The sequence below is a fragment of the Eurosta solidaginis genome, chromosome 3 (genome assembly GCF_040869045.1).
Source record: "Eurosta solidaginis isolate ZX-2024a chromosome 3, ASM4086904v1, whole genome shotgun sequence".
Classification (NCBI taxonomy): Eukaryota; Metazoa; Arthropoda; class Insecta; order Diptera; family Tephritidae; genus Eurosta; species Eurosta solidaginis.
Window position 1 is genome coordinate 2,287,883 of NC_090321.1, and position 12,888 is coordinate 2,300,770.

General features: G+C 38.0%; 1 protein-coding gene and 1 pseudogene across 4 annotated transcripts in view; both read left to right on the forward strand.

Annotated features, from left to right (window-relative positions):
* Cirl (Calcium-independent receptor for alpha-latrotoxin) overlaps positions 1-12,888 on the forward strand; it is a 59,656-nt gene that overhangs the window by 39,666 nt on the left and 7,102 nt on the right. For all 4 annotated transcript variants that reach the window (XM_067770289.1, XM_067770290.1, XM_067770291.1 and 1 more), the window contains exons 12-16: positions 10,103-10,332; positions 10,402-10,499; positions 10,705-10,891; positions 10,975-11,847; positions 11,911-12,812. In XM_067770289.1, coding sequence (XP_067626390.1) covers positions 10,103-10,332; positions 10,402-10,499; positions 10,705-10,891; positions 10,975-11,847; positions 11,911-12,812 — 2,290 coding nt within the window. The remainder of the gene's footprint in view (positions 1-10,102; positions 10,333-10,401; positions 10,500-10,704; positions 10,892-10,974; positions 11,848-11,910; positions 12,813-12,888) is intronic.
* Positions 6,414-8,643, forward strand: LOC137243088 (uncharacterized; annotated as a pseudogene).

Below are 12,888 nucleotides of genomic sequence, written 5' to 3' on the forward strand. Positions count from 1 at the left end.
TAGTTGCTGGATCTTCAATTCACTAAACTTTGCCATGTCCTTGTTGTCCTCTGGAATCTATTCACCAATTCCTCTTCTGACACCAATTGTAACGAATTTGCTGCAAGTCCTCTTATTTGCAATCCTCTGCTAAGTTCGAATCACTAAACTGTTGAATAAATAACTCCAATATTGAATAATGTAAAAATGGCCTTTATTAAAGTACTTCACAATGACACTTATACTTTGCTACTCGCTGGCTTAATAACCAAACTGATTTATAACTCAAATTGAACTCTACTATTGGCCGCCAGATCGCGTGCTTAATCAATAACTGATTGATTGCTCAACTCAAACTGAATTACTTCTTACTCGTCTGCCCCGCTTTTATAGTTTACGCTGCATACTTCTAGGCTCTTCGATTTCCAGAACTTACTAGTTATTTTCGGCTACAAAATCGCCAGCCACAACCACGTGCACAAATTATTGCTCTCTCTTGTGACAACTCAGATAAGATATATGCATGTGTTTGTGCATTGCCGCTCCGCTGCTTGTATACGTACATATGTGTAGACGCAATTATTTATTCGTTTATGTAGATACATAATTACTGAATTATTGATGTGAATGTTTGTAGTTTACAGTCTCTCGCGCATACATAGGCGTATAAGTAAATGCATCTGTGTGTGACATCTTTCGGCTGCCTTATATATGTGTATACATGATTTGATTATTGACGTAAATACTGCTTATCGTGGCCTTGGCATCGCCTTAGTGATGCTATAACTTAGTGATGTTAATATCCGTGACAGTATTTTTGACATTACCACCAACGAATTACACAAACAAATTACATGGAGTTTGTGTGTATGTCCGCTCTCTGTTACCACCTTACGGCTTCACCATGGTTATAGCATTGCCAGCACAATTCAAACATAAAGTATCACGTTTTTGTTAACGTTTTTAACGTTAACGAAAGCTTTTCGTTTCGGTTAAAAACGAGATACAATTTATCTTGATAATTTCTTTATCGATAATATTTCGAAGTGTTTCAATGGAAACAGTGGACATTTTTTTATAAACGATTAGCTTAACGTTAAGGTGCATCCCTGATATTTAAGTTGCCAAGCCTTTTGTTAATTTTTTATACTATACTTTATTTAGTCTGATTAATTGTTAAATTTGTAGACTAATAAATAAATAAATAAACGCCGCTAGCATCTCCAAATGTACCACTCTTCTACTTCGTGGTTTCCCAATGGTTTGTATGCGGTAGATTGTGTCACTGATCTTCTTCACAACTTTGTACGGGCCTTCCCAACTGCACCGAAATTTGGATGGAACACCTTTCTGCCGGTGAGGGTTGTATAACAGTACCAAATCTCCCTCCCAGAAAACTTGCGAATTATTGTTCTCATCGTACCTGCGTTTCATCTTACTACTCATTATCCTGGATCGTTCCCTCGCACTCTATTGTTTGTGCAATGAAGAACTACTTCGCAGAGCTTGATCTTGACGGATTGACTTTGCATCATCAGTATCGTCTTTTTCACAACAGTAGTGCGCGCTGGCTTGAAATCACCCTTGTATTCTTTCTGGAAAATTCTTTCAGTCGTTTTAGTGCGGCCATTAGGTTTTGTTTGACCCATTCGTTCCATCAACCCTTGCCCGATCTGCTGCCTTTGACTTTTGTGGTTTTTGTCGAATCTCTTTCACCAGCACTCGATTACTGCTGAACCCTTTTCCAAACTGAAGTTAAGTGGCACATTCTGGTTCTCATAACGCATCACTCTCCACTCCCAATATAACTTCATCAACGATCTCCGCCATAACGAATTTGTGTAGAACTGTGACCTTTCCAATTAAGACTTCACATATCACTTCTCCCTGGACTTGGTTATACTCACCAGTGACCGTACGCAACCTTTCTCCAGGTAACGGTTTTACTCTCCTGTTGACCAAGTCAGATCGGATTAAACAATGAGATGCGCCCGTATCTACAGTCAGTACACGTTCTTTGCCATCCACATTCCCTCTGACGGTAAGACTGCTCGATTTTCTACCAATTTGCGACACAGATATCACAGGACATTCAATAGCTGGATCTAGCTCTCGATCTCTACATCTTACTCGCTCTTGCTCATCCCCTCCAGATTTGTTATTAAGACCACCCATGCTGTTGAAACCACTACGATCAAGATCGCAATGACGTGCAACGTGACCGTGCTTCCCGCATTTGAAGCACTCTTTCACTCAGCTTTTGCGTTCCTTTCAGCGCCTCCAATATTGTGCTCACCCAGTCTGGCCTTTCCACCTTCACACGGCGTGCTTTGAATGCTGGCTTACACAGAAGCGATGCTGTTTCTTGAGTCAGTGCATGGGATACCGTTTCAGCAAATGTTGGTTTTGAATTCGCATATGTAGCCCGCTTCGTTTCCACATCTCGTATGCCATTTATGAAGCTCTGGATTTTTACCCTCTCGGTGTACTCTACGGGTGCGTCCGCATTTGCCTAATGAGCCAACCTTTCAACATCCGAAGCAAACTCTTGCAAAGTCTCATTAGCTTTTTGGTAACGGTTTTGCAATTCTATTTGATATATCTGTTTCCTGTGTTCGCTTCCCTACCGTCGTTCTACAGCAGCCATCAATGCGTCATAACTGTTCTGTTCGTACTCTGGAATAGTCTGTAAGATTTCCGCAGCTTGTCCTTTCAATGCTACGAAGAGTGCAGCAACTTTATCTTCAGCACTGTTGCGGTCTTCTCAAATTGTAGCTTAAAGACCTGGAAAGGAACAGAACCGTCAAAGGATGGTGTTTTTACCTTTGGATTACTCGTTGAAACTGCTGAGCGATTTAGTTGCGACTGCTCGATACGTCCTCTCAAAGCATCCACCTCGGCCTCGATTTTTTCTTCAAACTGTAAAATGTTTGTATCTTGCGCCTCCAACTTCAAGGAAATACGTCCTTCTTGCCCTTCCAGTTGAGCAGAGATCTGCGATGATATCTGTGCTGAAATTTGCGCCGACTTTTCGGATATTCGTGCCTCTTGTGCTTCAATCTTCGCTGTTATACGGTTCTCCTGCGATTCCAGCTGAGATGACATTTGCGACATTTCGGATATACGCGTTTCGTGTGCTTCAATCTTCGAAGTTATTTCAGATGACATTTCTGCAATACGTGTCTCCTGTGATTCCATCTTGGATGCCATATATGTATGTCTTCTGTTCTGCCAGTTGGGATGACACTGTCGATGTTTGAGCAGATATTGCAGCTAAAATCATGTTCAAGTCTGTGCTCGTAACTGTCTGCGATGTTTCATTTTTCTCTTCAGTTTTTGTTGTATCCTCGCCATCAAGTGGAAAGACATACTCTTCCACGTTAATTCCCTCTAATTCAATTGCCTTTCGTGAAGTTCGAGTTTATTGCCGGTTGTATTAAATCCACGGCTCTCCAACTCCTTCTTCAGTTGCTGGATCTTCAATTCACTCCACTTTGCCATTTCCAAGTTGTATTCGAAGTCTTCGGAATTTATTCAACAATTCCTCTTCTGACACCAATTGTAACGAATTTACTGAAATTCCTCTTATTTGCAACCTTCTACTAATGTTCGAATCACTAAACTGTTGAATAAATAACTCCAATATTGAATAATGCAAAAATGGCCTTTATTAAAGTACTTCACAATAAATCTTATAATTCGCAGCTGATAGCATGCTTAAACCAAACTGATTGTCGGGCCTCTACTGTTGCTGCCTTTTATACTGTCTGGTTTCCTCGTTGCATATTTCTAGGCTTTTCCATTCTAGAATTTACTAGTTAATTATCAACTATAAAATTACCAGCTATAACTACGTCTATAGCTTCTCATATGTGCGTGTATATTTGACTGATACTTGCACAAACTATTGCCTTCTTTTGTGAGCATCTCAGATAAGATATATGCACGTGTTTGTGTGTCTTTCTCCGCTGCTCGTATGGACATATGGGTAGACATAATGATTGATTTGTTGATGTGCATACGAGTCACTGCTTAGTATCGGTTTAGAGATGAAAGTACCCCTTAGTGTTGCTAGTATTCGTCACAATAAATACGTATGTATATGGGAAACAAAAATCCCTACCATATTAATCTTATTAAAATACACACTTTACACACTTGTTTACTAATAAACAAAGTTCTATGATCATTACAGTGGTTATCGACCCCGATATTTCTAGCTTAAGGCTCAAGCACAACTTTGATTACGTAAATATAACTAAATAAATGAATATTAACAAAGCAACCCCAAACAAATAAAAATATATGAACATATGCATCTATACACACATAAATATATGTATGTATACTAGGGGTATGACATTTTTCTAACACCTATTTTACATGGCACCACGTGATGTGATGGTAGCGTGCTCCGCCTACCACACCGTATGGCCTGGGTTCGCACCCCGGGCAAAGCAACATCAAAATTTTAGAAATAAGGTTTTTCAATTAGAAGACAATTTTTCTAAGCGGGGTCGCCCCTCGGCAGTGTTTGTGAAGCTGTATTTCTGCCATGAAAAGCTCTCAGTGAAAACTCATCTGCCTTGCAGACGCCGTTCGGAGTCGGCATAAAACATGTAGGTCCCGTCCGGCCAATTTGTAGGGAAAATCAAGAGGAGCACGACGCAAATTGGAAAAGAAGCTCGGCCTTAGATCTCTTCGGAGGTTATCGCGCCTTACATTTATTTTTTTTTTTTACGTGATGAGAAATAGTGAAAAAATAATAACTGCGTTTTTATTTTTTTCATTTTATTGCAAAAACTTCACGCAGAAACAAAAAATAAAATTTAAATGCAAATTCCATACATTTGCCATATTCAAAGGCAATGAACTTATTTGTCACTGATGACCTGATATGAAACTTCTCGCTCTCTGAGAGCGCGTGAAAATGTGCATTTTTTATAAAATTGGCCATAGATGCCATCATGCTCAAAACCAAATTTGGGCATTTCACTTTGGGTATTTTACATGGTAAAGGTTTAATTTATGATTTTCACCGAAAATTTACTCAAGATTGTCAAATGGGATATCAAAAAACTCGAATTTTTTTCAGGATACAAATCCGATGAAAAAATAACTCTTTTTCACTCATTGACAATTTATCAGTTAAACACCTTTCATCGAAAGGCTGCACACGAAACGGGTTTCGGTAGCAACTTTCGATTGATATAAAAGTCAGCTTCTTAGTCTTCGCATTGATGTAAATGGATGCATAAAGGCCGTGTTTTTGTGGAGCGTTGCGAGATAAATTGTAGGTATACGTATAGGTTAACGCAACATGTTTAATTAATAGCCTTTTGCGGACGACAACGCAGGTACTTCACCAAGTGATCTAATTTCATATTTTTCTCGTTTTTGTTGTATGTGGATATGCATATGTATGTACATAAACGGTTTGGTCGCATCAAAGTGAAAAAACGGGCTAGCCGTTCATTGTTAGGCAAGGTGCACACGAGGCTACGCGTCATAGACGCTGCAGGTGAAATTTGTACGCTTTGATGCCGAACACATGTATTTGAATGGAGAGCTGCATACGAGGCGTCAGCTGCATGAAAGCGACAAAGCATGAAATTTTCGTGCTGCTAAGCGTACAGAAAAGTTGGCCACTGAGCGTACGTACGCTTGAGAAAAAGGAAGAACAAGATGTTTGTTTACATTTTTTTGTATGCAAATTTGTGTAATTAGTTAAAAAATGTTACTTTAGTTAATAAAAGTGCGTGAAAGGTATATTACCAAAGCGAAAAAGTGTATTAAACACCACAACAGCTTGGTTAGACATTGTTGAAGCGTTTAAAAAGCTAAAAAGTGTTGGAAACTAGAAATCACCCTTTTCTCTAGTCCGTGGTGGTTTAAAATTGTGTTTCATAATTTACAAAGGCACGGGGATGCAAACAACGTTTAATAACTATTTTCCTTTGGTTTCGGGGACGGATATAGCTGAAGAAAAATAATTTTTTATTTTTTTCAATAATTGGTTGCTTTTTGTAGCGACGCTCGAAAGTAGCTTCGTGTGTAGATCTAGAGGCGTAGAGAAATTGTAGCTATATGAAATATCTTGTACCCGTCTATGACGCGTAGCCTCGTGTGCACCTTGCCTTATCTTAGGCGGTGCCAGCGCAACAAAGCAAAGCAACGCAATTGAAATATATTATTTCATATTTTTTCACTTATCTACCACAAAATATTTCTACAAAACTTTACCTTTTTTATAAATTTTAATAAGTTTTTATCAGCTTACTTGCTGATTTATTTGAAAATAATGAAACCGAACGGATTTCTTGGAGAATTTTTTTGCGTATTTTAGGCAACTCTATAGCCATCTGACTTCAGACCCCATTCTTGGAAACGAATGAACTTTTGTTTACAACGAATGAACTTTTGTTTACAATTGAATGAACAGACAGCTGATTTCAAGCCCCTTTCCTGGAAACAAATTGAGAGAATGAAAGTTTCGTATCAGGTCATCAGTGTTATTTGTGCCGTTTTTTCTTGTTCGTTTTGTTTTGCTTGTCTTTCGTATTTTATTTGTATTTCTGCACAACACATAACGGTTATTAGAGCAAATGGCTTATGAAATAATCAAAGCGCGTGTCATCAACTTGCCAATTACATATAGTTTGCTTTTGGTCTCTTAGCATTCGAGGTGTCTTGTTTAATAATGTCTTTTAAAAAAATTGGTGATGAAGTTTTAAAAAATTCAAAGCAATGGAAAAAAACTTAACCATCTTTGAAAAATCCAAGAATAAAAGAAGAGATATCAATAACATTGAAAAAGCCTTAAAGTGAACTGTCCAAGGTTCCAAAACAGACCTTTATAATAGGAAGGTATAATGAATTAGCGAAAACGGGAAAATTAAAAAAGAAAAGATGCCAGATTATTAAAAATGAAATGAAATGGAAAATAACCAACATTTTAAATGATTATTCAACATTTCTAAAATATCCGGGTGGAAGAAATGTCATAATGAGCTTCAACGAGTTATGTGACATAACTGATTTAAAAGGTATTTGGCTAAGTACTGAGGACAAAGCGTTATATCAACTTCAAATATCTACGAATGGAGAAGTTGGGTACACGACAGCTAAAGTTTTTGATATGCATCCCTCCAAAGCCGCTCTTTTTAAACAAAATGATAATGAAGAAAATGTTAAAAGCAACTTGTATATTAATGAAAATGAACTCGACAGTTCTACATCATCAACCGAAACTATCCAGCAATCATACAACCCATCTGCTGCTGAATATCAAGCTCCTTTAAGAATCAAACAAGTGAAGTGTTCAACAAAAGCGGCAGTGGCAATGGTTACAAAAGCCAGTGTTAGCACCAAAAATGCCGCTAAAATATGTAATGAGTTGGCAAAAGAAGGAATTGATTTAGCAACACCGTCACAATCTGGTATGTACAATTTGGTGTGTTCATTTTGATGGCAAGAAATTTGGGGAAAAAGAAGTGCAGGCCGTTGTGTTGACAAATGAAACAAAAGAAGTAAGGATAGCGGTCATGTTTCTGGAAAACGGAAAAATTTTGACTATTTTTGAAGGTACCTATTTAATAATGTGTTTTTAATGCTTTAATTTATTTTCTATAAATTTTGAAGCAATTAAGAATGTCCTGGATAAATTTCAACTGTGGAATTCCGTCAAAATGAAAGTTTGTGATGCAACAAACGTTAATACCGGAAAAAATAATGGAGTTGTAAAGTCACTACAGACTTGTTTTGAGAAAAAAGGTTTGTCCCCGCCGCAGTATATTGGTTGCCAGCATCACGTGCTAGATTTAATTTTGAAGCATGTAATGGATGAGTTACTTGTTGGAAAGTCAACATCGCCAAACATCTCTTATCATATTTTTTCCGAATTGATAATTAGCTACGACAATCTGAAAGAAAACTACAAACAAACCGGAGATAAATTAGAAATAAAATCTTTAAAATGGCGTGATGACATGCAGTTTTTATAAGAACTAAACAACACTATGAGATAAACAACAAATTTCCGTACATAAAATTCAAAGTTCTTCCATCGCTCAGCAACGCTCGCCGGAATTCAAGAGCTATTCTTGGGATAGAATAAAACTTTTGCCAATTTGCCAATTCATATGCAGTGCATGGTATGACGTATGGTTCTCTGATCACCGTTTCCAAATAAATGATTTTGAAAGTTTGGAAAAATCCGTCAAGCAATTTAAAACTGCTCATAAGTGTTTTATTAAACACTTGGTAAAGGAAGATTCTGTCATTTCGAATTTAAAGCGAACTAATATGTGCGCTGAAAGAGCTATTAAAGTCATACAGGAAATATACCCTAATTGTAAATCTGATTCTACTATAAATCCTAAATTTACATATCTCATCTAATATGAAATAAAATAAATAAATAACATATATGTAATACTCCTATATTGCTAATAGAAAATGCTCGCAATGTGTTTTGAATTCCAAATCAAAACCAGACAGCCTATAAAATGTTTGTGATTGTAGCAGCATAAGTGTGACAAGAAAAAATTTAAATTTAGGTACATTCGATTATTGAATACAAAAACAAAAACGTTTAAACAGCAATATATCGGCACTCTGATGTTTGGGAATGTACCTAGCCTTTTGTAGCAATATAGGAGTATTACATATATAATAAATAACTACAAATTTATAAACAATTATTGAATAACAACCTGAACATTCCGCTGTTCTAAATGAAAATGTATCTTCTTCTTGCTTGCAGATAACATTCAAATTATATTTTTTGTTTCTGCGTGAAGTTTTGCAATAAAATGAAAAAATAAAAACGCAGTTATCTTTTTATCACTATTCCTCATCATGTGGTGCCATGTAAAATAAATTTTTTCAAAAAATTGTTAAAAGTCATACCCCTAATGTACACATACATGGCATGCTCATATGTACAAGCGATGAGCGTGAGATAAAGAGAATTTCTTTTTATTTTACTATTCGAACTATTCGAATAGTACGCACTATTCGAATAATAAGGAAAGGAATTCGAATAAATGTAAGCGAATAAAAAGTTCGAATAAATATTATTCGAATTACGAATACCTGGCGAATAAAAGAGTTCAATGTTCGAATAATTTTTATTCCCTAATTTAGAGCAAGTCAATTGACGGCTTACTTCACCTGGTTTTTGATTGGTAAACCATGTGAAAATACCTGTCTTTAATTAGATAATGTAAATTTTTGGTGTTGCTTTGCATGGGCTTGGAACTCAGGACCTTTAGGCGAAGGACGCTACTTTTTGATTTTCTTAATATGAAAAAATAAAAACAAAACTGCAGCGGATACAGTATAGGTGCAAATATGAGATCTGTACAGTTAAAGCTCTAATTGGAGATGTGAATAAACATTACGCCGACTAATATTTCACGGTTATCAAGAGGCTATAAGGTGGGAGGTGAATACTCGAACACAAGTTGAGACCATTTCAAGACTGACTCAATCCGGCTTATAAGATTTTGATAGCTGAAAGATCAAACTCATGAGAAGTATTCAAGAATAAAGTGAAGCAAAGGGATATAAAGTATCTTGTTGAGATAAGGGTCATCGAACTCTTTAGACAACCATTTAAGAAATCCGAGTACATCGGTTGCTTTGTTTATAGCATTTGTAATATATTGGGTCAACCTTAATTTCGATCCAAAATAACACCTAAAAAACGTTTCTCCAAAGAGGAACTACATTGATGTTTAAGTTGGCATATAATTATCTATTCAAGAGTTCTAGGAATAGGTGAGAGTTAAGCTATGTCCCTGAGCTCTCAATAATGTACCATTGCTTCCAAATTGATGGAACTTACGCGGATTCCAGAGAAAGTTTACAGCAAAGTACTAAAGACACATCTAGAAATAACACTTATAAATACTTATTATTTTTCAAGATTTATAAAAAAAAAATCTGATATTCATTTTAAAGTTCCAAACTGAAATGTCAAAATAATAATTACGGATGACTAAAAAATAACATGAGGCATAGTCGTCACGACTTTTTATTGAACTTGTTGAAATTAAAACTTGTTGTATTCAACAATTAAATATTATTCTCAATTTTTTGATTTAAATTTACCGCGCAGCATTCCAATCGTACGCGACATTAACCACCGATGATATGTTACTCGAAGTAGATCAGACCTCAAAAGTGAACTGTTATTATTTACTTTCGTATGGCCTCTCTTTGACCATCGTTGCGATATCCTTGGTAATTAATCCTAATACGTACACACAAAATGATTTCTGTGTGCTTATGGAATCAAATGCCCTATTCTATTCGAGTTTTGTGGCGCCTGTTTTGCTATTTTTCACGGTAAGTCCAAAATCCTTTTTTCGTAAGAGAATTGTTACATAAGTTTTTTTTGTTTAACTTTTACTTTAGGCCGCTTTGGGCTACACCTTCTTAGCGTGGATGATCCTGTGCCGCAAAAGTCATACAACGTTAAAAAATAAAGAGCATACGCGGCTAGCCAATGTGCGGTAAGTAAATATGTACCACTTAGGTTAATATAAGTACTCGGGTTATCCTTTGAGTTCTGCATTCAATCAAAATATTTCCGTGTACTATTTTATATTGAGTCCTTGTCCAGTGGGACGAATAGCAACCACCATAGCAGTAACAGAAGCCCAAAATTAAGTAAAAAAAAAACATAGTTTAAAAAAATAATTATTTTAAATTCCACAGTTTTGATGTCCGCTGCTCATTAATTTTTTTACTGTTGTTGAGTGCCGTATGGATTTCCGCCTATTACTTTCTGCGTTTGGCAAAAATCGAAGATGAAATGGCTGTAGCATGCGGCTATCTTTTCGTCAGCTTTAATACTCTAATGGGATTGTATATTTTCGTTTTTCATTGCATACAAAATGAAAAAGTAAGTGGCATTTGTATTTCTTTATAAAACTGACTCGCCTCCTGTGCCTCCAAGTCTTATCTTTATGCTTATTTTTCGTTCAGATACGGCGTGAATATCGCAAATATGTACGACAAAATTCTTGGTTGCCAAAGTGTCTACGCTGCTCAAAAGCCTCCATATCCTCTGGCATAGCTGGCAATAATGGCATCGGAGGTGTTGGTATTGGTGCAGGCAATGGTGGTACACTTACCGGCACGCATCGTGGTAGCACTAACACAGCACAATTAAAAAAGACCAAGTTGCCAATAAGCAGCGGAGATGGCTTGATATCGGATGACACAGGTGTCATTATATCGGCTGCTGATGATGTCATTATTCCATCATCTGATTGTGAACTTAATGATACACATAATTTAGCGTCAGCTGGTGATGTAAAAGGACGAGGAGGGGATGCAATGAAGGCTGGTGCCGGTAGTATGGCGTTGCAGCATGGTAAGACTGGCGGACAGGCCATCATTGACGCAATGCAGAGCCAAATTGTATTGGAACGTGGTGGTGTTAATGGAAGTACACTACAATCGGTGGGCGGTAGTGGAGGCCTGCGTACACCCAGTGGTGGACATACTTCACCAACGTCATCGGCTGGTTCGACGCATCTGATATTTGGTGGCCATCAAAAACACCAGCAAATGATTGGTAGTGGCCCACAAGAGGTGTATTACCATCAACCTGACTATTATGCATGGAAACAGAAGCAAATGAGTAAGTCTACGGCGAGTGGGGGTAATAATGCAACGAGTTTGGCGCATCCACACGACTATATGGGCACAAATGCGGTATCTCCACAGCAAGCGCATGAGTTCTTCTACTGGACGCAAAAAAATCAACCGCTTGGTAAAAAGAAGCGTGGCAGTGGCATTGGCGCTGAATCGCCGAGCGGTTCCTTGCATAGCCGCACAACAGCAGCGTCGCAGGTAAATGAGAAGAAAGAATTGTTTTCTAAGAAAACTTACAGTATAAGTAATTTTCTATTACAGCAAATACTTTTTTATCCATCATATAAGAAGACTACGTTAAAACAACAACACCAACAACAGTATCCTCATTACGATGATGCAGTTAATGTGGCTGCATATTACCAACAACAACAGCATCATCAGCAACAGCAACATCGTCGGCATGTCTCAGCAGCAATGATGTTGGCTGCACATCATCAGCAACAACAACAATTATCCTCTGATGAAGAGCATTTAGAGCCCGCAGCGGCTGCGCATGCTCATTTACTGCATTTGGGACGGCGCGCAGGGTCACAACTACCACCGCCTCCAGCGCCCGCACCACATCACGCCTACCATTATCCCCATCATCGCTCCCCCGATTTTATGGGCACCACAGCGCATACGCCCTCTCAGCGTTACTATAGAAATAAGCATTCCAACTGTGATCTAAGCCACGAAGAGTACGACCCGAGCGGGAGGGCGGGTAGCGAACAATACTACAATCAGAACTCAATGGGCGCTGGTAGTGGCGATGGGCCCGTGTATGAAGAAATCCTTAGTAATCGTAATTCTGATGTACAACACTACGATATGGATTTGAATGTGTATCGCGACAATGGTGATGACGATGTAAATGCAGTAAATTGTTGCAATGGCGATGACGATGACGACGGTGCTAGCGCCATTCGAAAACGACAGCAACAGCTGCGGCAACGTCATCATTATGAGGCGGCGCGAAATGGTAGTATTGGGTGCGGCAGTAATAGCCGTTATGCCCATGCAGAGAGTGGGGCGTCCAGCGAAGAGGAAGAAGGCGATGAAGGTGATGATGATGATGATGAAGGTGAGGCGACTGCACAGCGGCGTGGTTTGCCACAAGGCGACGAACGCATGCGACGTTTGATCGCAATGCAAGACGAAGAGTTTCAGCGACGGTTTCAGTAAGTATAAGAGCGTTTAAAAAAGTCGATTTTCCTTAGGTTTTTTCTCTCAATTAAATGATTTTTTTGAATGCAT